Source organism: Diaphorina citri, unplaced genomic scaffold, assembly GCF_000475195.1.
Source record: "Diaphorina citri unplaced genomic scaffold, Diaci psyllid genome assembly version 1.1 scaffold2969, whole genome shotgun sequence".
Lineage (NCBI taxonomy): Eukaryota > Metazoa > Arthropoda > Insecta > Hemiptera > Psyllidae > Diaphorina > Diaphorina citri.
In genome coordinates this window covers 1-24,988 of record NW_007380381.1, presented here as the reverse complement: position 1 = coordinate 24,988, position 24,988 = coordinate 1, and the positions used below count along the sequence as shown (strand labels likewise).

The following is a 24,988-nucleotide window of genomic DNA, read 5'->3' as shown; positions in this document are numbered from 1 at the left end:
TTGTAACTTCCCTCTGTCAAACCTCTAAGAAACTTTTACCTGTCCAGACATAGCGTCTCGAAGTTCACACAGTAGTTTCTCCGGACTCATGTTGTGATTGTGCATGGGTTCTACAAAGTTCACATCGTATGGGTTTTCCTTCTGCAGTCGGGTCAGTGAACTTTCTTCAAATAGGACACTGCGAAGTCGAATGATTATTTTCCGTTTGAACTCAAGAAGCATCCTGCGAAAACGGAACATTTTATATTAGAAATTTGCCGTCACTGGAAGTTTTTCTCCGTTTTGTTTCGTAGCAATGAAACAAATGTTCATGTGGTCTGTGTCGTAGCATGCCCATCCCGTAGTATGCCCCTCATCAGATGGGCGATAAGTGACACAATACTTCTCATTTAGGTGCTGCTGGAACACCAGAAATTAATCCGATATGACTTACATAAGGTAATGAAACTTCTCGATTCCCGGCGGAGTGGAAGTTACGGCAAATCTAGTTAGCTTGGAGGGTAACGCGCCTACCTTGCAAGCTCTGGTTTCCTATCCTGCCCTCTCCGTTCTTAGATTTCGGGACGATAAGACTTCGTTGTAACTTCCCTCTATCAAACCTCTAAGAAACTTTTACCTGTCCAGACATAGCGTCTCGAAGTTCACACAGTAGTTTTTCCGGACTCATGTTGTGATTGTGCATGGGTTCTACAAAGTTCACATCGTATGGGTTTTCCTTCTGCAGTCGGGTCAGTGAACTTTCTTCAAATAGGACACTGCGAAGTCGAATGATTATTTTCCGTTTGAACTCAAGAAGCATCCTGCGAAAACGGAACATTTTATATTAGAAATTTGCCGTCACTGGAAGTTTTTCTCCGTTTTGTTTCGTAGCAATGAAACAAATGTTCATGTGGTCTGTGTCGTAGGATGCCCATCCCATAGTATGCCCCTCATCAGATGGGCGAGAAGAGACACAATACTTCTCATTTAGGTGTTGCTGGAACACCAGAAATTAATCCGAAGTATGACTTACAAAGGTAATGAAACTTCTTGAACTACCATCGCCTTGAATAGAATGGAACCCGTGCGTTCCTCATTACTTGCCATCGAGGCAGGTTTAGGATAAGCGAAGTCGAATGATTATTTTCCGTTTGAACTCGAGAAGCATCCTGCGAAAACGGAACATTTTATATTAGAAATTTGCCGTCACTGGATGTTTTTCCCCCGTTTGTTTCGTAGCAATGAAACAAATGTTCATGTGGTCTGTGTCGTAGGATGCCCATCCCATAGTATGCCCCTCATCAGATGGGCGAGAAGAGACACAATACTTCTCATTTAGGTGTTGCTGGTTTATATTAGAAATTTGCCGTCACTGGAAGTTTTTCTCCGTTTTGTTTCGTAGCAATGAAACAAATGTTCATGTGGTCTGTGTCGTAGGATGCCCATCCCGTAGTATGCCCCTCATCAGATGGGCGAGAAGAGACACAATACTTCTCATTTAGGTGTTGCTGAATCCTACGACACAGACCACATGAACATTTGTTTCATTGCTACGAAACAAAACGGAGAAAAACTTCCAGTGACGGCAAATTTCTAATATAAAATGTTCCGTTTTCGCAGGATGCTTCTCGAGTTCAAACGGAAAATAATCATTCGACTTCGCAGTGTCCTATTTGAAGAAAGTTCACTGACCCGACTGCAGAAGGAAAACCCATACGATGTGAACTTTGTAGAACCCATGCACAATCACAACATGAGTCCGGAAAAACTACTGTGTGAACTTCGAGACGCTATGTCTGGAGAGGTAAAAGTTTCTTAGAGGTTTGACAGAGGGAAGTTACAACGGAAGTCTTATCGTCCCGAAATCTAAGAACGGAGAGGGCAGGATAGGAAACCAGTACTTGCAAGGTAGGCGCGTTACCTTTTAGGATAAAATTCCATGTCTTGTTCTCGACTGGGATTGAACCCACGCCCTCCTTATTACAAGGCGAGCGTCCTGACCACCACCTCTTTACTGACCTCTTATCAGCCAAATAGTTCACCCCATACTGGGTCGCATTGGGGAAGCTTGGTTTGAACTCTCTCTTCTGTGTTGGTACTTGTGTGACGTTATCGTCGAAATATTCGACCAGGGTTTGTTTGTCTTGGTGTCTGGCGTGTTTCCCTGAGCTAGGCGGATAGAGGTAGCGATGCTTGTTCTTCCAGTAGTGAGACCAGACGATGTAGATATACCCGCACATCCCGAACATAAGCAGGTTGATGAAGATGTAGACGGATATGAGTACGATCCTCATTACGATGGTATACTCGACAAAGGTCCTGTTTACATCCCGAACATAAGCAGGTTGATGAAGATGTAGACGGATATGAGTACGATCCTCATTGCGATGGTATACTCGACAAAGGTCCTGATGGGGAAATTCTAATTATTGGGAGTGCACAATGCACATACTTGTAGGTATAAGGCTGAAAACGCAGAGTGGAGCGGAGAGCATAGCGGGACGACAGAGGGAAGTGACGAGTTCAAACCGCTGAGGGTAATTGTAGGTATAAGGCTGAAAACGCAGAGTGGAGCGGAGAGCATAGCGGGACGACAGAGGAAAGTGACGAGTTCAAACCGCTGAGGGTAAAAAGCTCTATGCTCTTTGATCCACTCTGTTTTCAGCTCAAGGGTAGTCATGTTGACTTATATTGGTCCCGACATTTTCCTATCTACGCTTGCCCAGAAGCCCAAAGTGCATTTCAATATGAGACTGTAGACTTAGTTGTTAATAAGACCTAGGTCTGTGTTCTTATCAACATTTTGATGATGGGTCAATCAAAGTGCATTTCAATATGAGACTGTAGACTTAGTTGTTAATAAGACCTAGGTCTGTGTTCTTATCAACATTTTGATGATGGGTCAATACAGGTATTGAGATTTGTAACATTCCCGTCCATACTTGTTATTTTCCAATGAACATATGAAAATTTGCTCTCTTTTGAAACCTACGATATAACTCCCTACATCATACGTATAATATCGACTTACCTCAAACAAGGCTGTATAAGGTGTACATCCGTTTAATACTTCCACTGATCAGTGTAGACTTAGTAGGTCTGTGTTCTTCATGTACCACTCGTATCAACATTTTGATGATGGGTCAATACAGGTATTAACATTTGTAACATTTTCCAATGAACATATGAAAATTTGCTCTCTTTTGAAACCTACGATATAACCCCCTACATCATACGTATAATATCGACTTACCTCAAACAAGGCTGTATATGGTGTACATCCGTTTAATACTTCCACTGATTAGCACAGCTTACCCCATCAGTTTATCAACTCATCACAGCAACTTTGCACACATTTTAAACTTTTCTCAACATCTTAGTGAGTTATATAAAAAATTCTGTGTTGGTCCCGTGAATATATCTCCTTGTTTCGAAGCATCTCCCTTGTATGGAAAATTTTGCGTCCTTTCACCCTTTCCACTCACCCTCAATGCAGCTTTTATTCTAAAGCTCAAAGCGCAAGTCGCTATGTGTAGCAAATTTGGATGCGAACAATGGACGCTTTGGTGGAGATGTTATCGAGCACAGGTGATGTAAATGTTGACTCGCAGGGGGAGAGTTTTAAAAAGCTCATTTTGAAACGCGTAAGCAATACTTAAATCTAGGTTTAGACGCTAATAATTTGATTTTGTAACTATTGAATCAGTATTATCCACATATTAGTTAGGGCAGGGATGGGGAACTCCTTGTTAGGTCCATGTTAATGTCGGTTTTAGGTACAATCGCTTCTTGCGGTCGAAATTCCTTTTATTATCTTCATTATTTACTTAGCACTATTTTATTATTAAAACATTTTGTTCTGACTATAAAAGCAAAACACATCGCTTTATTGTTCTACAGTCAAATTATTAATAAACTTGGAGACATTTTGCGAGCGATTTTTGGTATGTATTGCGCACATCCACTAAAGATAAAAATCTCATTTTCTATTGAAATTGAGTTCTAGCTGCCACACAAGTACCAGGGGGCTGACAAAGTACTAATTTGTTCTACATTCCAAATTATTTTATTAATAAAACTAAAGAGACATTTATTTCTATTGGAACTGAGTTCTTGCTGCACAAGTACCCAAGGGGCTGACAGGAGCGGTTTCGTGTTGGACATAGTCTCCATTTTGATGTCGCGTATTGCATCTGATAGGGAGCCATCAAGCAAGTCTGAAATACAAGACATCAAATTTCCTGAATCTATCTAGGGTATCTGCAGAATAGGTTTTTTTTTTTTTTTGTTTTTTTTTTTTTTTTAGTGCGTCCGATTGTAAATGAAAGATGACCCCATTATATTATTATGTGGGTTTCGATCGGGTCTCCCATTTTAACAAATATGAGAGTTCTACTTCACAGAGAAGCGCAGACTGAACCCATAAAATGGACAGCAAAAAGGAACCATCACGGGATGGGCAGGGCATGTTACGACAGCAGACCACACGAGTCTAATGTAGCAGTTGTTTCATTGCTGCGAAATAAAAAGCGGCGGTGAAACACTAAAAAAAAAAGGTAATTCCTCTAATGGGTGGTTCTTTTTCTGCTTAATGCCGTCCAAATAATGCTAACCCTACAAGTGCGTGTACTTAATTTAAAGGCTAACTCTGATTATTTAGAAATAGGTTATGGTACCTGGGGTTACCTGGGATTCACTCTACATCGTTTGAAACATGAATCCTCACAGCAATCGCCAGCACTTCTTGCATTTGTTAGCAAACTTTGCATTCCTCTGGGTAATGGGGTGATCTGAAAATTTGTCCATAAAATATAATAAAATCTGTGTGGCGTTATGAAAAAATAGATATCTACCTACTCGATATAATAAATGAGCTAAATCTAACACTAATATTTAGTAAAGAGGCGCGTTTATTTTCATTATTGCATATTAAAACAAATTTATTTCATTGGTAGCTATTTGCGACTGGCGCGAGGGGTCTCGTTCTCTTCGTCTTTTCAGTATGCATAAAAAAAAAAAATCTGGTGAGAAACATCACACGACTTTCTATTACATTTGCGGAATACGTATTTGAAAAAAAAAAAAAAAAATGAAAATGAAAATTGTTCCAAGTCTCGAGCCTGAGCCGCCTACGGCGGCCAATTTTTGGTCGAAAATTTCCCATCTTAAAATACTTCCCATGTAATGATGGATCATTTAAAAGTGTCCAAAAATTGAACTTTTTTACTTTTTTTTAATTTTTTAAGTCCAAAAATTTTCCATCTTAAAATACTCCCCGTGTAATAAGTTTTTTTCGAAGTTCGAAGCAACATTGACTTTGGTTGATATCTAGATGAGTGACTGTCCGATTTTTACCAAATTGTTACAGTCGTGTCCTTGGACCATACCGGTATAGCATACCAAATTTCATCACTTTACGACAAACCGTTCTTGTGAGATATTTTGCCGTATATATAACTGTGAGATATTTTGTATACAACTTTTTACTTTTTCCCATTTAAACCTGTAGTACGTACGTTACGTGTACAGACCATGAGCTAAAAACCACTTTTTTGACATCAGGGGATCCCAAAACGGATATTTCCAACCATTTCCCGATTTTGAAAATTTGGACTGATTGCAATACTTTCATTACTACCTAGTATAGCTCGCTATACCGTAGTAATAGAAAGTAAAAATTGGTAACAATCAAGATTCAGACTTCAGAGAAGTAATTATGTATCTGTACCTATCTACATAGTGTTAGTACCTAGCACCCGTACCTAGATGAGAGTTTATTTTTCTGGTTTTTAGAGGTCCTTCCTCTTACTCAAGGTCAACTTGTTGAAACGTGGCAATACCTATTTAATGCCCCTCAAAATTCAAGACACAAGTAAGATGTATAATATGTATATAGTATGATCTTATAGGGTGTGATCAAAAGTCTGTGCCAAATATCAAAAAATCAGTTTCTTGTCCTTGTTGAGAACACTTAGCTTCAGCTCGTTGTAGACGTCCATTCGGTTGTTTTTCTTCATGTGGTCCAATTTGTCTCCGAAGAGTTTGTCTTTCTTGATTTCCAATGCTTTGTTGTTGGTTCCTGTCAGGATGAATAGAATAACAAGGGGAAAGGGGCATTAACAAAGTATAGGATGGATAGAGGAATATTTGAATACCATATTTTGAGCCGTTTAGAAACAAATGGCCCCAATGCCAACCTTTTCTTTCCCATAAGGTGACATAACCCAAGTAACCACGATAAGCTGTGTCCTGTCCACGCATAGTTGACGCCGTCGATCGACGATGTGTGAATCTATGTTGTTTAGTCGACATGGATCGAGTCGATCGACGGCGTCGACCATGTATGGACACAGCTTGAAAATTTCCAAGGTTAGTGAAAATTCGAGAACACAGATGAACATAATAATAAAATCTTAAAACTTACGATGATGAACAATTTCGTCGTCGGACAGTTCAATCTCCAAAGGTTCCACGTTAGCTTCAATGTCTAAATTCACGTTCTTCGGGCGCAAACTTTTACCATATGCCAATCCCGACACTTCTTCCAGTTCCAGATGTTTCGTTGGTTTTATTTCGTCGTCGGACAGTTCAATCTCCAAAGGTTCCACGTTAGCTTCAATGTCTAAATTCACGTTCTTCGGGCGCAAACTTTTACCATTTGCCAATCCCGACACTTCTTCCAGTTCCAGATGTTTCGTTGGTTTCAACTGACTCACTAGTCTATCCTCGGGGTAGTTCTGCATCCGGACTTCGCTTCCATAGTCATTGTGTCTGAACTCGGCAATGTCTTTCACGATCGGACTTTTCCGGTTAGGTTTTTGGAGGGCAGCTTTTGTAGTCGAAATCGATTTGATGTTGGCGAATTTCCCTTTGAAAATATTCATTACTTTTCTGGGACACAATGTTTAGTTCCTCTGAGAAGGGATGATTTTGAGAAGCCACATGCTACGTCAAACATGCTTTTTAGACTAGATACAAACTAGGTAGGTACCTAATGAATTGAAGAAATGTTTACACTAGGGAGTACAAATTGTTAGATTATAATATCAACTCAACGTTTAGGTACTTTAACTCCTCTCACACATCAGAGAAATGTTTACACTAGGGAGTACAAATTGTTAGATTATAATATCAACTCAACGTTTAGGTACTTTAACTCCTCTCACACATCAGTGAAGTGTACATCCGTTTAATACTTCCACTGATTAGCACAGCTTACCCCATCAGTTTATCAACTCATCACAGCAACTTTGCACACATTTTAACCTTTCTCAACATCTTAGTGTTATATAAAAAATTCTGTGTTGGTCCCGTGAATATATCTCCTTGTTTCAAAGCATCTCCCTTGTATGGAAAACTTTGCGTCCTTTCACCCTTTCCACTCACCCTCAATGCAGCTTTTATTCGAAAGCTCAAAGCGCAAGTCGCTATGTGTAGCAAATTTGGCTGCGAACAATGGACGCTTTGGTGGAGATGTTATCGAGCACAGGTGATGTAAATGTTGACTCGCAGGGGGAGAGTTTTGGAAAGCTCATTTTGAAACGCGTAAGCAATACTTAAATCTAGGTTTAGACGCTAATAATTTGATTTGGAACTATTGAATCAGTATTATCCACATATTAGTTAGGGCAGGGATGGACATTTTGCGAGCGATTTTGGTATGTTTGGCACATCCACTAAAAATAAAAACTCATTTTTCTATTGAAACTGAGTTCTAGCTGCACAAGTACCAAGGGGCTGACAAGTACTAATTGTTCTACATTCAAATTATTTTATTATTAAAACTAAGAGACATTTATTTCTATTGGAACTGAGTTCTTGCTGCACAAGTACCAAGGGGCTGACAGGAGCGGTTTCGTGTTGGACACCCCTCTGGCGCACCATCCATCCACTTTTGAAGACTCTGTAAGAGAAAGGATTAGAATATTAGGTGACATGATTTCATTTGCTTTTTTTTTTTATTTCACCCTTGAGGACTCTAACAACAGTCCTATTTACAGAACTTAGAGCTGAATCCTCCTCGTCTAAAACTTTAGACGAGGAGAATACACCATTTATACTTGTACATGGATAATTCTGAAGGTATTCATGATAATTTCAATTCCGATCTGTTTCAGTATGATAGTGACAACTAACAAAACCTATGATCTCGTCCTCCTCGTCTAAAACTTTAGACGAGGAGAATACACCATTTATACTTGTACATGGATAATTCTGAAGGTATTAATGATAATTTCATTAATTTCCAATCTGTTTCAGTATGATAGTGACAACTAACAAAACCTATGATCTCATGTTATTCGAGCGTGTGCTGTACCACAGCTATCTCTCACTTGTCGATTTGGTAGGCCAACCGCCAGTCATTGGAATGGCCACCGCCCAATATTTCAGCATTATCAGTTGGCCTTTCAACAATCCAGAGAATCCTGCTTACGTCCCTGTCATTTGGACAGCAAACACGGACAGTATGACATTCTGGCAGAGAGTTACCAATACAGTTCAAGCCATGGCGTATTATTGGCTACACATGAGGACGTTGGACAAAGAACAGGCCATTTTGAATCAAAATTTGGACGAGAAATACAGGAAGAGAAGTCTTCGTGAGATATACTTCGATAGCGCCAAGGATAGTTTCATGTTTTCCTTTGACTCGAGGATTACAGGATATGCGAGACCGATGCAAAGGAAGTTGGTGGAAGTAGGACCTTTGCATTTAGTAGATCCTAAACCACTAGATGAGATCTGAAGAGCAGCAAGATCTGAAATGAAAAACAGTCACAATAAACTCGAAATCATCAAAACAACTATGTACACTGAAGGTCTAATTACCCTTTACGACCTTTTGGAAACAATGAGCTGGGAAGTCCCATGAGCTTTTCAAAAGCAATCAGCATCTTTACGTTGACCATCATTATCATGTTAGCTTCTACTCGTATGTCTATATATTTCATCAAAATTGAGCTCATAAACGTTCGAAAATTATCGCGGCCTAGAAAAAACGTATGCAAAATCGAATGATAATGAAGTTCTCACTTTGTTCCGTAACCAAGGGGAAAGGAGCATTAACAAAGTTAGCAGCTAGACCTATACAGAAATTAACTCGGTGACTGAGTCTTCCTCCTACATCCCACTTGACTATTGGGACAACATAAGCAGGAGAGGGGATGAACCGTTCCCAGAGGTTGCCCCTGGATTGAGGAGCTCTAGTTCTGTAAGAGATCTCTACGAATATAGTTTTGCGGTCGGGAAGTTGTGTTTTACTAAGCACCAACATTGTCATTCCAACTTACCTTCTGAAAACGCAAAAGACACTGTACAAAAGGGTCATGGCAATGATGGAAAGCAACCCCACTACGAGTCCAAATAGGAACACGAAAGCTAGATCCCGACCGTCGAAAGTTCGACAGCAGGGATTACATTTGACCGCTTTCGGCAGACAAGACATGTCAGGACAACAAGGATCTCCGTTTATGCGCAGGGCAGTATTCTGATCTAGAAGAGAAATAGTATTGTATAGCTTTTGTTGAGAAACGTTGCACAACTTTCGCTGAGTACCTACCTATCCCCCCAAAAAACTCTTCGTGTTAAAAAATTAACGTCAAGAGTTGGCCTCCACAAAAAAGTACTGCTATATATTAAAAAAAGTCAATGTGGGACGTCCCTTCTACCTTAGCTCTTCTAAAGAAAATGTTATCTAAATAATTTTCCATCACTCCTACATCAATTAACTTGGTGTTGAACCAATGATCCTGGATTACGAAACCTAGATCTTGACCGCATTGCACTAATAAAGATAACAATGTTAGTTGTTTTGTAATTTTCATCAGTGTACAATCGCTTTTACCATGGTAAAACGTCATAGGTACCTACCTAGATAATTTTTTTTGTAAATGCAGTTTTTTTGTGTTATTATGTCACAACTTTGGTGCTCACTGCAGCATTGTAGGATTTTCCCAATATCTCAATAATCCTAAAATCCAATGTTTACCTACCATGCTGGCACCGGTCGCTATGCGCATTTATATGTCATAGCTACTCATTTTCCTCACGAGGCTGAGTGGGCCCCGCAACAGCCAGTCACGGAATCAATCATTTGGATGATACAAATTTCTTGACCCCGCCGGGAATCGAACCCGGGTCTCCCGCGTGCAAGGCGAGCGCAGTGACCACTACGCCATGGGAGCTATCAAATGAATTATATCACATAACAATGATAGATTGATATACTTACAGTAATTATGAATAGAGCTAGAGCCATTTCCAGCGAATTTTTTGGAGGCGGAGGTGGAGACATTTTGACAATATTTTCATTGGTGTGATGATACTTTTTTATGTGTTGTCCCGAAGGTACATATGCTACAACTTCAATGGATATCACAGCATTACCTTGTTAGGTCACTATTAGTTAGGCCCTTCAAAATCCTAGCACAAAGCAGAATTAACATTGACTTTATGTTTCTTGGGACCTTCGAACCTACGGTTATCAAATGCGGGTCTCCCGCGTGCAAGGCGAGCGCAGTGACCACTACGCCATGGGAGCTATCAAATGAATTATATCACATAACAATGATAGATTGATATACTTACAGTAATTATGAATAGAGCTAGAGCCATTTCCAGCGAATTTTTTGGAGGCAAAAAAAAAACTTATACTCGAAATATCTAGTCAGATGCCGCCGCGCACTCTAGTCGAAAATTCCAAATCTGGAATAGTATTACTTTAATGCCGGTTTCCAACCAGATTTAAATTTGTACAGCTTCTTCGATGTGATTCACTTGTCCTGCTGACAGTTCTGGATGTGTAAACTGGACCCAGCTCCTTACAGCTCTCGTCTATCCTGATCTCCATAGTGCTGCTGCAGATCTCTCCTATGTACAATATTATCTGCTGGATGTTATAGCTTTTATCATAACCATCCTGCTAGTTTTAGTGGCAGCGATTTATCTCCTTACGAAGAAAGTTCTGGATCTCGTAAAATCAAAACTAGCTAATCCAAAGGAAAAAGAAAGGACGAGGAAAAAATTGAAGTGATTCAACATTTGGAAACTATTAAAAATAATATACCCCTTTGCTAATGTATGTTGAACTCATTTTTCGACTTTATTTCAAATTCTTCCTCAATAATTGTTTCTGCTTACAGCGGGCATTGACTAAGAGAACAATCATTAGAAACTGTTTGCTCTCTGATTAAAAGATTTGAAAATTATCGTTATCTTCTCTAAACTTAAGATATGGATAGATATTTTAATATTTTATACCGATATCTAATCGTTTTTTCCTGTCAGGACCAGGTGATTCCACCATGTGTCTACTTGAATGTAATTGGGATAGGTACGAGTACCTACTTGAGATAAATGTGTATTGTGTACATATGTATTATAATTTTCATTATTATCATTATGTCTCAATTATACTCAACTGCTCGTAATTACGATTATGCGAGCTGATTTTTTTTTCTTTTCCAATAACTTGTTCACTTTTGTGTAGTCGGTTTTTCTACAACAGATTATTTAGTAGTTTTCAACGATTCTTCAGAGAGGATAGACGAGAGCTTTAAGGAGTTGGGTCCAGTTTACACATCCAGAACTGTCAGCAGGACAAGTGAATCACATCGAAGAAGCTGTACAAATTTAAATCTGGTTGGAAACCGGCATTAAAGTAATACTATTCCAGATTTGGAATTTTCGACTAGAGTGCGCGGCGGCATCTGACTAGATATTTCGAGTATAAGTTTTTTTTTTTCCGCCTCCAAAAAATTCGCTGGAAATGGCTCTAGCTCTATTCATAACTACTGTAAGTATATCAATCTATCATTGTCATGTGATATAATTCATTTGATAACCGTAGGCTCGAAGGTCCCAAGAAACATAAAGAAAAGGTTGGCATTGGGGCCATTTGTTTCTAAACGGCTCAAAATATGGTATTCAAATATTCCTCTATCCATCCTATACTTTGTTAATACCCCTTTCCCTTTGTCATTCTATTCATCCTGACAGGAACCAACAACAAAGCATTGGAAATCAAGAAAGACAAATTGGACCACATGAAGAAAAACAACCGAATGGACGTCTACAACGAGCTGAAGCTAAGTGTTCTCAACAAGGACAAGAAACTGAAGAACAAACTGGACGAAACAAATGTGGGAGAACTCAACCAAATGGCGTACGCACCGCAGAGTTACTTCCGAGACGATGCAACTAGCGGGATTAAATCGTTGGCGGGTACTCCGGGAGGATCTAAACCATTTTCCCTTCAGTGTACTCTTAATGTTATTACATGTGAATGTCTCGGAACCATGCATGGATACACAGGCCCCAGATTTTTTATGAGAAGGCAAGGCATTGTGCCGTGTCTGGGGGGGGATCATCCTAAACCTTAATATCTACTTTCCCCTTGTTTTTCCAGCTGGAAATTAAAACTTCCTAGGTACCCAAAATATCTTGTTGTGGCATCCACTTTTGCAGACGTATATTTTCACCAAGTCCTTCCATGACATCGTTTTCCCATTTCCACAGAACTCGATACTGTGGAAGTCTTGCAAATGCTTTGAGGAAAGCCTTTCTTCTGAAATCACCCATAGAAGTGCCCTTCATGTTGGTGCCGAGGCTGAAATAAATCACACCCTCTGGCGCACCATCCATCCACTTTTGAAGACTCTGTAAGAGAAAGGATTAGATTTGCTTTTTTTGATTTCACCCTTGAGGACTCTAACAACAGTCCTATTTACCATCGTATTTTATTATCATAAATTTTCCTAGACTGGCGAATTTGTCCCTCTGGCGCACCATCCATCCACTTTTGAAGACTCTGTAAGAGAAAGGATTAGAATATTAGGTGACATGATTTCATTTGCTTTTTTTGATTTCACCCTTGAGGACTCTAACAACAGTCTTATTTACCCAGCCTTTCCTCATCATCAGTAAAGCTTTACTACAACACAACCATAAGGTCACTCTGATGACAACCAATCCAGAGGTAATCGCCAATTCATTTTTACTCGTGTTAATGTATGTCTCTAAATTTATTTGTTTCCGATCTCTATAAGTCTCGAATCTCTATAAAGTCCGATCTCTATAAGGTTTGTTCTGCAGCCTTTCCTCATCATCAGTAAAGCTTTACTACAACACAACCATAAGGTCACTCTGATGACAACCAATCCAGAGGTAATCGCCAATTTATTTTTACTCATGTTAATGTATGTCTCTAAATTTATTTGTTTCCGATCTCCATAAGTCTCGAACGGTTTGTTCTATGTTGATAAAATTCGGCATTGTTCAAAACATTAAGGAAATCCTTTAGTAGAATAACACGTTTTATAGATGTGGCACGGCAAACCTAACCACCCGATAAAAATCTGCCCGTATTTTAAAGAGATAATGAGATGAAGATGTTCATTGTTCCGCCGTCAAACACTTTCAGAAACACTTTACTGAACGTGTTTGATCACTTGAGAAACACTTCAACTGCAAAAATTCAAGTTTTTTCCTGGTTGTTATAGAAAATGGAAAGTCACGAGAATTTAACAACAGTGGACTGGTCGTTCACTTATAATGTATGGAAGAAATCTGAATCATTAGATCTGCAAACAAGGAAAAGTCAGTGGACAAATGTTCGATTTTTCGCTTCGAAATTTTCCACGACATGCACATCTGCTCAGTGGGCTCATTCTAATACGCAGCGATTCATAAAGTAAGTTACGAGTAGTATGTATCCTTTTTCCAAATCCAGTTTTTACTTGTTTAACCTTAATGTCAGACCTTTAATACAATTTCTTGCAAAGAAAAATTAAACTGTCTATGATGATCTGTTGGTGACGGACTTTATTCGGTTTTTTACGCAGCGATTCATAAAGTAAGTTACGAGTAGTATGTATCCTTTTTCCAAATCCAGTTTTTACTTGTTTTACCTTAATGTCAGACCTTTAATACAATTTCTTACAAAGAAAAATTAAATTGTCTATGATGATCTGTTGGTGACGGACTTTATTCGGACGCAGCGATTCATAAAGTAAGTTACGAGTAGTATGTATCCTTTTTCCAAATCCAGTTTTTACTTGTTTTACCTTAATGTCAGACCTTCAATACAATTTCTTGCAAAGAAAAATTAAATTGTCTATGATGATCTGTTGGTGACGGACTTTATTCGGTTTTTTACTTACAGAGAGATTGTATCTGCCAACAAAACCTATGACCTGCTGATAATTGAGTGCTGGGCACATCAAAGCTATCTCGGATTGGTGGACCTCATAGGCAATCCTCCAGTTATAATGACGGCAACAGCGCACTCATTTGCTGTTTCATTTTAGTAAGAACGAACTGAACTTTATTAAACAACAATAATCTGGCTCAAATCAAGACTACCGAAAGTAGGTATCCATAAGTACATATCTAACATTTGCACCTCTAACGATGCCATTTAACAATCCAGAGAATCCTGCCTATGTGCCTGTCCTTTGGACGGCTAACACAGACACTATGACGTTCTGGCAGAGGGTTACCAACACAGTTCAGTACCACATGTATAACTGGTATTTCATGAAAACCATGCAGGAAGAAGATGAAGTGCGACATGCCAACCTTGATAAGAAATATATCAAACGAAGTCTGAGGGAGATATTCATGGACGGTTCCAAGAACAGTTTTATGGGCAGCTTTGACTCGAGAATTACGGGACATGTGAGACCAGTTCAACCCAAAATAGTGGAAGTAGGACCTTTGCATTTAGTGCAACCTAAACCACTGGACCAGGTAATATAATTTCATAGTTTTGAGGAAATAAAGTGTACATATTTGTGATCAAACCTATTAGGTACTCGTCATACTCGTAAAGTAGGACCTTTGCATTTAGTGCAACCTAAACCACTGGACCAGGTAATATAATTTCATAGTTTTGAGGAAATAAAGTGTACATATTTTTGATCAAACCTATTAGGTACTCGTCATACAAAATCATAGAGAGCTTAGAACTTTTTTCGTGGCTTTCTTTTAAGTGGCAGGGTTTTCCAGGAGGAGCTCTTCCACCTTACCAACACAGTTCAGTACCACATGTATAACTGGTATTTCATGAAAACCATGCAGGAAGAAGATGAAGTGCGACATGCCAACCTTGACAAGAAATATATCAAACGAAGTCTGAGGGAGATATTCATGGACGGTTCCAAGAACAGTTTTATGGGTAGCTTTGACTCGAGAATACATACTCGTATATTCTATGACGTCAAATTTCTTTCCTTGCAGAAACTCCAAACTTGGATGAACGGTGCAGAGAAAGGTGTGATTTACTTCAGTCTTGGCAGCAACATGAAGGGTTCTTCCATGGGTGATTTCAGAAGAAAGGCTTTCCTCAAAGCTTTTGCACGACTTCCACAATATCGGGTTCTGTGGAAATGGGAGACAGATGATGTGATGGAAGGACAAAGTGAGAATGTACGTCTGCAGAAATGGATGCCACAACAAGATGTTCTGGGTAAGAGTTATCTTCAATTTATCTTCAGGAATAAATTATAAGTAGTCTTATAACACCAACGCGACGGAACATCTAATTCAGGATTTGAATATAATAAATCATAAGTAGTCTTATAACACCAACGCGACGGAACATCTAAAAACTCATAAAAACGTTTGCAGGATATGACAAACCAGTTGGCAACTGGAAATGTTTTTCGCCACAACTTTGATACACAGAGTCCAATTTTATAGACAGATTCTGCAGTCCTACGCCTCTGTTTGTTTTTGGCCTTTGGAAAACGACTGTTTCGTTTCGCTTGATTAGTGAAACATTAAAATGCGAGACTATTGATTTCTAAAGTTTTCAACGAATGTTGATAAACAGATCTATTACATGATTTATATGGTCCTTATCTACATAGTTGCTGACCCTTTAAAACTTTCACCTTAAAATGCCAGACTATTGATTTCTAAAGTTTTCAACGAACGTTGATAAACAGATCTATTACATGATTTACAAGGTCCTTATCTACATAGTTGCTGACCCTTTAAAACTTTCATTCAGAAATTAACATTTTGTTCTATTCCATCGATAAATTCCCACTATCCATCGGTAAATAAAAATCACGTAGGTTTTGTTAAAAAATACTCACTGAGGATCCTCCAGTACTAATTTCAAAGCGTTAAATATGATTTCTTCGTTCAAATCTTCGTATTCCAAAACGATGCCGGTTTTTATTTTGCCAACCCTTTGACAGTTCAAGTCCTGATCCGCGAACATGGGGATACATATCAGTTTGACACCATAGTGGAAAGCTTCTTGCAGACTTTGTAGTCCTCCTTGCATGATAAATAGCTTGACTTTGGGATGAGCTGGAACACGTACAAGTAGACCATTTATTAAGAATCGAACTACGAAAGAGCTTTTACGATGTAGAGGACCAGCTGATACCAAATCAGAAATTTCTTATCTCATTTCAGTGTAGTCTTAATGTTATTACATGTGAATGTCTCGGAACCATGTATGGATACACAGGCCCCAGATTTTTTATGAGGAGGCAAGGCATTGTGCCGTGTCTGGGGGGGGGGCTCATCCTAAACCTTAATATCTACTTTCCCCTTGTTTTTCCAGCTGGAAATTAAAACTTCCTACCTAAAATATCTTGTTGTGGCATCCACTTTTGCAGACGTATATTTTCACCAAGTCCTTCCATGACATCGTTTTCCCATTTCCACAGAACTCGATACTGTGGAAGTCTTGCAAATGCTTTGAGGAAAGCCTTTCTTCTGAAATCACCCATAGAAGTGCCCTTCATGTTGGTGCCGAGGCTGAAATAAATCACACCCTCTGGCGCACCATCCATCCACTTTTGAAGACTCTGTAAGAGAAAGGATTAGAATATTAGGTGACATGATTTCATTTGCTTTTTTTTTTTATTTCACCCTTGAGGACTCTAACAACAGTCCTATTTACAATCGTATTTTATTATCATAAATTTACCTAGACTGGCGAATTTGTAAAACACCGACAGCAAGGAACGGTATCTACTACTATACTTCGCGCACGCACAGTATAAAGACTCAAAAGCACCCTTACCTCATCTAGTGGTTTAGGATCTACTAAATGCAAAGGTCCTACTTCCACCAACTTCCTTTGCATCGGTCTCGCATATCCTGTAATCCTCGAGTCAAAGGAAAACATGAAACTATCCTTGGCGCTATCGAAGTATATCTCACGAAGACTTCTCTTCCTGTATTTCTCGTCCAAATTTTGATTCAAAATGGCCTGTTCTTTGTCCAACGTCCTCATGTGTAGCCAATAATACGCCATGGCTTGAACTGTATTGGTAACTCTCTGCCAGAATGTCATACTGTCCGTGTTTGCTGTCCAAATGACAGGGACGTAAGCAGGATTCTCTGGATTGTTGAAAGGCCAACTGATAATGCTGAAATATTGGGCGGTGGCCATTCCAATGACTGGCGGTTTCGACCCAGCCGGAAATCGAACCCGGGATCTCTGGTGTTCAAGCCCAGTATGATAACCAGTCGGCTACGGAGGTTCACCTCTATTCGTCGATTTCAATATTTTCCCAACATCAACGTACACTGTTTCCGAATATCTTTCTTTCAGTGTGTGGCATGATAGGGAAAATGAACCAGAGTGAGGCCACGCCTCTCGTTATGAATGGCGGCCAGGCCCCTCCAGGTTATCTGCCTTGGGTGACAGCATTGTTTCTTCGGGACGGATCTAGTCTGGACTATATCTGCAGTGCCAGTATTATTACCGCTCGAGCTGTCATCACAGGTAATTGACCGAATGAATTGAGAAGTGAGTTCTCCCGTGGTTGAATTTGTGGTTGTTTAGTGGTTGAGCCAGTATTATTACCGCTCGAGCTGTCATCACAGGTAATTGACCGAATGAATTGAGAAGTGAGTTCTCCGTGGTTGAATTTGTGGTTGTTTAGTGGTTGGGTGGAAGAGCTCCTCCTGGAAAACCCTGCCACTTAAAAGAAAGCCACGAAAAAAGTTCTAAGCTCTCTATGATTTTGTATTTCGATTATATGCCTGTCGGTTTTTTTACGAGGTTTGATAGAGGGAACTGTAACTGCTAAGGTCTTATCGTTCCGAAGCGAAGAGGGAAGGAAGACAGGATAGGAGAACGCCAGCCGTTCCTACCTACCTTACTATTAATTCTCATTTATCATCAGTCTTTTTACTCTGGTACTCAATTGTCCTCGAGAGGCTGATTGCGCCTCAAACTCCAAGCACAGAGACGAAAAAACATCGACCCAGCCGGAAATCGAACCCGGGATCTCTGGTGTTCAAGCCCAGTATGATAACCAGTCGGCTACGGAGGTTCACCTCTATTCGTCGATTTCAATATTTTCCCAACATCAACGTACACTGTTTCCGAATATCTTTCTTTCAGTGTGTGGCATGATAGGGAAAATGAACCAGAGTGAGGCCACGCCTCTCGTTATGAATGGCGGCCAGGCCCCTCCAGGTTATCTGCCTTGGGTGACAGCATTGTTTCTTCGGGACGGATCTAGTCTGGACTATGTCATAGTGTCTGTGTTAGCCGTCCAAAGGACAGGCACATAGGCAGGATTCTCTGGATTGTTAAATGGCATCGTTAGAGGTCCTCAACTGGGGTTACCAGGCGAGCGCCTTAATCACTACACCACCTAGGGAGATTAGAATAAGGAAAATAAAAATCGAATCGAATTACAATTACTCATAAGTACCTAATCTTACAAAACAATGACCTTCTTCCAATTGGATTTTTATTTTCCTTATCCTAATATCCCACATTAATTCCTTTCACCTTCAATAAATATGTCCGATAAAAACTGTGGTTCTTTCCTCTTTGTCTCATATTCAGTGTCTATAATTCTTATTTTACTGTGAATAAAGAAATGTGTAAATTGCACATCCACTGATTTCTCCCAGTGTTGATGACACATCCACCATTTTTTCCCATTATTATTTGTTACCTCGGGATTGCATGTGAGTAGGGTGACTGTGTGGTTCCGCTGTAGTAAAGCTTGACTGATGATGAGGAAAGGCTGTTGATGACTATAACTTGCTGTCGGGCATACTACCAGAATGTCTGAAGCGATCGCAGACGAGATGCAACATGTCTAAAATGAAGACAATAGCAGTGAGATTTTTTTTTCACCTAGGCACCTACTTAAAATAAACTAAAAGACTACATTAGGTCACATTGTCTTACATTATACCTACCTAAGATCGAAAGTTTTTACTATTACTATTTTTAAATGCTTAGGTAGAATTAAATAACGAATATAAATTTATATAAATTAATACATATGTACCCAGAGCTCTCAAAATCCGCCTCAAAAATGATTGACAAACACTGTAAGATATGAAAAATCTGTATCTTATCTTTTTAACAAAGCACTTAGGTATAATGGTTTCCGGAGCAATGCACCTTACACATGGATCGAAATTTGTTTATTTTTGCCTAATTTAAACCATCCAAACTATCAACGGTTTAAGGTGGTCACCTATCCAAACATGTGCAAAACTCGAAATCGCTCCTTGAGTGATTTTGATGAAAAGGGATCTGAAGATTCTAAAGTACGAGTATACTTACCACAACAAGAGATCGACAAAGATATAAAGACTTCTTTTAAAAAAGTAGCAAATCGAGGAAGAAGAGAAAGAAGTAATTTGATAATGGGGAAAAAAACTTACCACAACAAATAGAGTCCAATAGCCACACCGTTTTACTGTCACCATTTTAAACTGAAGGAGGATGTGAGACAGATCTGTTGAGAGAGGTGGAGACATTTTGACAATATTTTCATTGGTGTGATGATACTTTTTTATGTGTTGTCCGGAAGGTACATATGCTACAACTTCAATGGTCGCTCCTTGAGTGATTTTGATGAAAAGGGATCTGAAGATTCTAAAGTACGAGTATACTTACCACAACAAGAGATCGACATAGATATACTGACTTCTTTTAAAAAAGTAGCAAATCGAGGAAGAAGAGAAAGAAGTAATTTGATAATGGGGAAAAAAACTTACCACAACAAATAGAGTCCAATAGCCACACCGTTTTACTGTCACCATTTTAAACTGAATAACCTGTTGTTCAGGTGACTTTGTTCCGACTTGTAAGATGATTTAATTACACCCGTAGCATCAGTTACATTCTACAAGTTATGTATGTAGGTAGATGTGTGCACTATTTACGAATGTTAAGGTCCAGTTTTTCTCTATTATACTTTGAAGATTCTAAAGTACGAGTATACTTACCACAACAAGAGATCGACAAAGATATAAAGACTTCTTTTAAAAAAGTAGCAAATCGAGGAGGAAGAAGAGAAAGAAGTAATTTGATAATGGGAAAAAAACTTACCACAACAAATAGAGTCCAATAGCCACACCGTTTTACTGTCACCATTTTAAACTGAATATGTAACCTGTTGTTCAGGTGACTTTGTTCCGACTTGTAAGATAATTTAATTACACCCGTAGCATCAGTTACATTCTACAAGTTATGTATGTAGGTAGATGTGTGCACTATTTACGAATGTTAAGGTCCAGTTTTTCTCTATTATACTCATACATAGGTAGGAACTGAATAACCTGTTGTTCAGGTGACTTTGTTCCGACTTGTAAGATAATTTAATTACACCCGTAGCATCAGTTACATTCTACAAGTTATATATGTAGGTAGATGTGTGCACTATTTACGAATGTTAAGGTCCAGTTTTTCTCTATTATACTCATACATAGGTAGGTCAATCTGAGCGCACGGTAGTGCGCTAGGCCAAGTTCCAGCAAGCATCTAATCTACTTGCTTGGGAGGTAATGTAGGTATGCATCTAATGCATCACATTATCGCCATTTATACTCGTACACTGTATTGGTGTAATGAATTAATTATTATGATATTAATTATAATTACGTATTTATTAATCATGTTCCCTATAATCTCGGGATTTTCCAAATAAAAATTGATTAAATAATAGAACGATTTACAACCATTTGTAGATTGTTCAAGAAACTCCATACTGGGTGTTTCCAAATATCATTACGCCAAAAAATCTATTCTTCTGATTTACACACTTAGGTTAGTGGATACACCTACTTGTACGGTTTGTTTCCCCCTCTGAGCATACTTCGAGACTGTTTATATGTTCCCCGTGTATTTCTTATGGGGAACTAAAAAACGTCAATATCTCGGGAATGGTTTGGAATTTCGGGAGTTTCTGATTTTTCCCTGTATGTACAAAAAATAAGGAATCCAATGGTGAAACCCGTATCTCCCTAGCCCACCTAGAAGTGGGTTAGAATTAGTATGAGTGAGTGAGTCAGTTACAGAAGGGACTGTATTAAGTTTAGATCAGGTGGTAGACCCCACTACCCTCGGAAATCGGAAATTGAGGAAAGGACCATCCAGTTGTGGGTTTAAGAATGAAAAATCTCACAAAATAAACTTACGAACTGGCTTTGGAACTCGATGCTATCAATTTAATCCTACCAGAAAATACTCAAATAATAGAACGATTTACAACCATTTGTAGATTGTTCAAGAAACTCCATACAGGGTGTTTCCAAATATCATTACGCCAAAAAATCTAGTCTTCTGATTTACACACTTAGGTTAGTGGATACACCTACTTGTACGGTTTGTTTCCCCCTCTGAGCATACTTTGAGACTGTTTATGTGTTCCCCGTGTATTTCTTATGGGGAACTAAAAAACGTCAATATCTCGGGAACGGTTTGGAATTTCGGGAGTTTCTGATTTTTCCCAGTACCTATGTACAAAAAATAAGGAATCCAATGGTGAAAACCGTATCTCCCTAGCCCACCTAGAAGTGGGTTAGAATTAGTATGAGTGAGTGAGTCAGTTACAGAAGGGGCTGTATTAAGTTTAGATAGATCAGGTGGTAGACCCCACTACCCTCGGAAATCGGAAACTGCGGAAAGTACCATTCAGTTGTGGGTTTAAGAATGAAAAATCTCACAAAATAAACTTACGAACTGGCTTTGGAACTCGATGTTATCAATTTTAATCCTACCAGAAAATACTTAATAAAATAATTTGAATGTAGAACAATTAGTACTTGTCAGCCCCTTGGTACTTGTGCAGCTAGAACTCAGTTTCAATAGAAAAATGAGATTTTATTTTTAGTGGATGTGCCAAACATACCAAAACCGCTCGCAAAATGTCTCCAAGTTTTATTAATAATTTGACTGTAGAACAATAAAGCGATGTGTTTTGCTTTTATAGTCAGAACAAAATGTTTTAATAATAAAATAGTGTTAATTAAATAATGAAGATTATAAAAGGAATTTCGACCGCAAGAAGCGATTGTACCTAAAACCGACATTAACATGGACCTAACAAGGAGTTCCCCATCCCTGCCCTAACTAATATGTGGATAATACTGATTCAATAGTTCCAAAATCAAATTATTAGCGTCTAAACCTAGATATAAGTATTGCTTACGCGTTTCAAAACGAGCTTTCCAAAACTCTCCCCCTGCGAGTCAACATTTACATCACACAGGAACCAACAACAAAGCATTGGAAATCAAGAAAGACAAATTGGACCACATGAAGAAAAACAACCGAATGGACGTCTACAACGAGCTGAAGCTAAGTGTTCTCAACAAGGACAAGAAACTGAAGAACAAACTGGACGAAACAAATGTGGGAGAACTCAACCAAATGGCGTACGCACCGCAGAGTTACTTCCGAGACGATGCAACTAGCGGGATTAAATCGTTGGCGGGTACTCCGGGAGGATCTAAACCATTTTCCCCCAAGGTGTCGTTTTCAAGTGAGTACTTTGTAGATTCGTATACTATAAGCTTAACCCATCCCTTGGGCAATTGCCCCAACACCTAAGCCTCAGAGTTTGGTTTTTGTGTATGGAGTTAAGCTGAAGTGAGTACTTACTGAGCACCTGTAGAATTTGTAGCTATACACGAAAAAAAATTATCTAGGTACATATGACGTTTTACCATGGTAAAAGCGATTGTACACTGATGAAAATTACAAAACAACTAACATTATTATCTTTATTAGTGCACCCATTTTCCCCCAAGGTGTCGTTTTCAAGTGAGTACTTTGTAGATTCGTATACTATAAGCTTAACCCATCCCTTGGGCAATTGCCCCACACCTAAGCCTCAGAGTTTGGTTTTTGTGTATGGAGTTAAGCTGAAGTGAGAAGTGAGTACTTACTGAGCACCTGTAGAATTTGTAGCTATACACGAAAAAAAAAATATCTAGGTAGGTACATATGACGTTTTACCATGGTAAAAGCGATATTTCCTTTAGAAGAGCTAAGGTAGAAGGGACGTCCCACATTGACGTTTTTTTTTATATATCAGTACTTTTTTGTGGAGGCCAACTCTTGACGTTAATTTTTTAACACGAAGTGTTTTTTGGGGGGATAGGTAGGTACTCAGCGAAAGTTGTGCAACGTTTCTCAACAAAAGCTATACAATACTATTTCTCTTCTAGATCAGAATACTGCTCTGCGCTTAAACGGAGATCCTTGCTGTCCTGACATGTCTTGTCTGCCGAAAGCGGTCAAATGTAATCCCTGCTGTCGAACTTTCGACGGCCGGGATCTAGCTTTCGTGTTCCTATTTGGACTCGTAGTGGGGTTACTTTCCATCATTGCTTTACCCTCCAAGCTAACTAGATTTGCCGTAACTTCCACTCCGCCGGGAATCGAACCCGGGATCTCCGGCGTGCAAGCCTAGTGTGATAGTGTGATACCCACTCGGCCACGGAGGCTGCTATCTATTACTTTATGTCCAGTAAGTATACAAGGTCATTTTACTGATTTTAATATTCTAATTGATGTGAAGCTAATTTTACTTAGATTACCTATGTAAACGTTATACGTAGATCACATTATATTTCTTTCTTCTTAGTTATCATTTCTTAGAAGTCAGACATTGACTTGGGAAAAACCCCATTTGATGGTTTTTTTCTAGTTTTCTTTTGTGGCAGGGTTTTCCTGAAGGAGCTTTGGAAAATCCTATTAGATACATTTTTTTTTCTAGATTCTTACCTTCCAAGCTAACTAGATTTGCCGTAACTTCCACTCCGCCGGGAATCGAACCCGGGATCTCCGGCGTGCAAGCCTAGTGTGATACCCACTCGGCCACGGAGACTGCTATTTATTACTTTATGTCCAGTAAGTATACAAGGTCATTTTACTATTCTAACTGATGTAAAGCTAATTTTACTTAGATTACCTATGTAAACGTTATACGTTATAGGTAGATCACATTATATTTCTTTCTTCTTAGTTGTCATTTCTCAGAAGTCAGACATTGACTTGGGAAAAACCCCATTTGATGGGTTTTTTCTAGTTTTCTTTTGTGGCAGGGTTTTCCTGAAGGAGCTTTGGAAAACCCTATTAGATACATTTTTTTTTCTAGATTACGTCTTAAGGGTTCAATAGTATTTTGATACGCACCTCCCCAACAAGATAAGCAGTATTGTAGTAGTGATTGTCCAAGTCCAAAGTAAAAAATCCTGAGTACAGTTTATCAAATAATCCAATTACAGGTGAAACCCCTACGCCCAGAAGACGTGGAAGATCCTGAGTTGAGGAGAATGTTGACCACTAAACCTCTTTTTGGGAAGGATGAACACTACGAGAAGTGTGCCATTGTATCCAATGCGGGAGCGTTGAGAAATTCCTACCTAGGTGCCGAAATAGGTGAGACTATTTGTGTACTTAAAATCTTCTTCTTTTTCTCTGTGCCTTTTTCCGTGTACAGACGGGGTTGTTCCAAAAGCTTTCGACATCGTAGAAAATGATTCCTCAGCTGTATCATCGCGACAACATCATCGTCAGCTGAACATAGTCAACAATAATCCCATTAAACAAGGAGTGGTATTGTATCAGAGTGACTGTCAATTGATAACCTATGATTTGGTAAGTTGGACTAAGTGATGGTAGTAAATAAAAAATTGATAAGAGGGAACTGTGAGGTCATATTGTCCCGAAATAGAAGATTATGAGGACAGGATAGGAAAAAGTGGGCTGTTACGA

The 24,988-nt window shown here is 39.1% G+C and overlaps 5 protein-coding genes across 8 annotated transcripts; 2 read left to right on the top strand and 3 right to left on the bottom strand.

The window, feature by feature from the left end:
• Positions 1–595: 595 nt before the first annotated feature.
• On the bottom strand, positions 596–2,294 carry LOC108253752. The gene is made up of 2 exons (XM_026831163.1): positions 1,999–2,294; positions 596–800 (listed from the first exon to the last, which is right to left on the bottom strand). Exons 1-2 carry the CDS (start codon positions 2,271–2,273, stop codon positions 602–604), a joined length of 474 nt encoding a protein of 157 aa, XP_026686964.1. The 5' UTR covers positions 2,274–2,294; the 3' UTR covers positions 596–601.
• A 5,906-nt stretch (positions 2,295–8,200) lies between these two features.
• Positions 8,201–15,491, top strand: LOC103519840. Its single transcript, XM_026831167.1, has 9 exons — positions 8,201–8,723; positions 11,486–11,545; positions 11,977–12,197; positions 12,496–12,638; positions 13,059–13,143; positions 13,479–13,669; positions 14,141–14,266; positions 14,373–14,727; positions 15,217–15,491. The coding sequence occupies exons 1-9, from the start codon at positions 8,240–8,242 to the stop codon at positions 15,484–15,486; spliced, it is 1,935 nt and encodes a 644-aa protein (XP_026686968.1). The 5' UTR covers positions 8,201–8,239; the 3' UTR covers positions 15,487–15,491.
• Positions 15,492–16,565: 1,074 nt separating this feature from the next.
• LOC103519839 (UDP-glucuronosyltransferase 2B10) lies at positions 16,566–17,405 on the bottom strand. Its single transcript, XM_026831166.1, has 2 exons — positions 17,024–17,405; positions 16,566–16,805 (listed from the first exon to the last, which is right to left on the bottom strand). Exons 1-2 carry the CDS (start codon positions 17,393–17,395, stop codon positions 16,566–16,568), a joined length of 612 nt encoding a protein of 203 aa, XP_026686967.1. The 5' UTR covers positions 17,396–17,405.
• A 1,186-nt stretch (positions 17,406–18,591) lies between these two features.
• On the bottom strand, positions 18,592–20,729 carry LOC108253753. Of its 4 annotated transcripts, none has more exons than XM_026831165.1 (3): positions 20,357–20,383; positions 19,645–19,686; positions 18,592–19,067 (listed from the first exon to the last, which is right to left on the bottom strand). In XM_026831165.1, exons 1-3 carry the CDS (start codon positions 20,357–20,359, stop codon positions 18,738–18,740), a joined length of 375 nt encoding a protein of 124 aa, XP_026686966.1. In that variant the 5' UTR covers positions 20,360–20,383; the 3' UTR covers positions 18,592–18,737. The 4 variants fall into 4 exon arrangements, with proteins under 4 accessions (XP_026686966.1, XP_017303820.1, XP_017303819.1 ...); XM_026831164.1 differs by lacking the exon at positions 20,357–20,383 and adding an exon at positions 20,536–20,729 and having other exon boundaries at positions 18,593–19,067; positions 19,645–19,695; XM_017448331.2 differs by lacking the exon at positions 19,645–19,686 and having other exon boundaries at positions 20,315–20,503.
• Positions 20,730–21,796: 1,067 nt separating this feature from the next.
• On the top strand, positions 21,797–24,871 carry LOC113471765 (the record flags this gene model as incomplete). Its single annotated transcript, XM_026831161.1, has 5 exons — positions 21,797–21,800; positions 22,476–22,748; positions 23,437–23,627; positions 24,499–24,652; positions 24,714–24,871. Coding segments are annotated over exons 1-5 (780 nt in total), but the record flags the coding sequence as incomplete, so codon positions are not given.
• Positions 24,872–24,988: the final 117 nt, after the last annotated feature.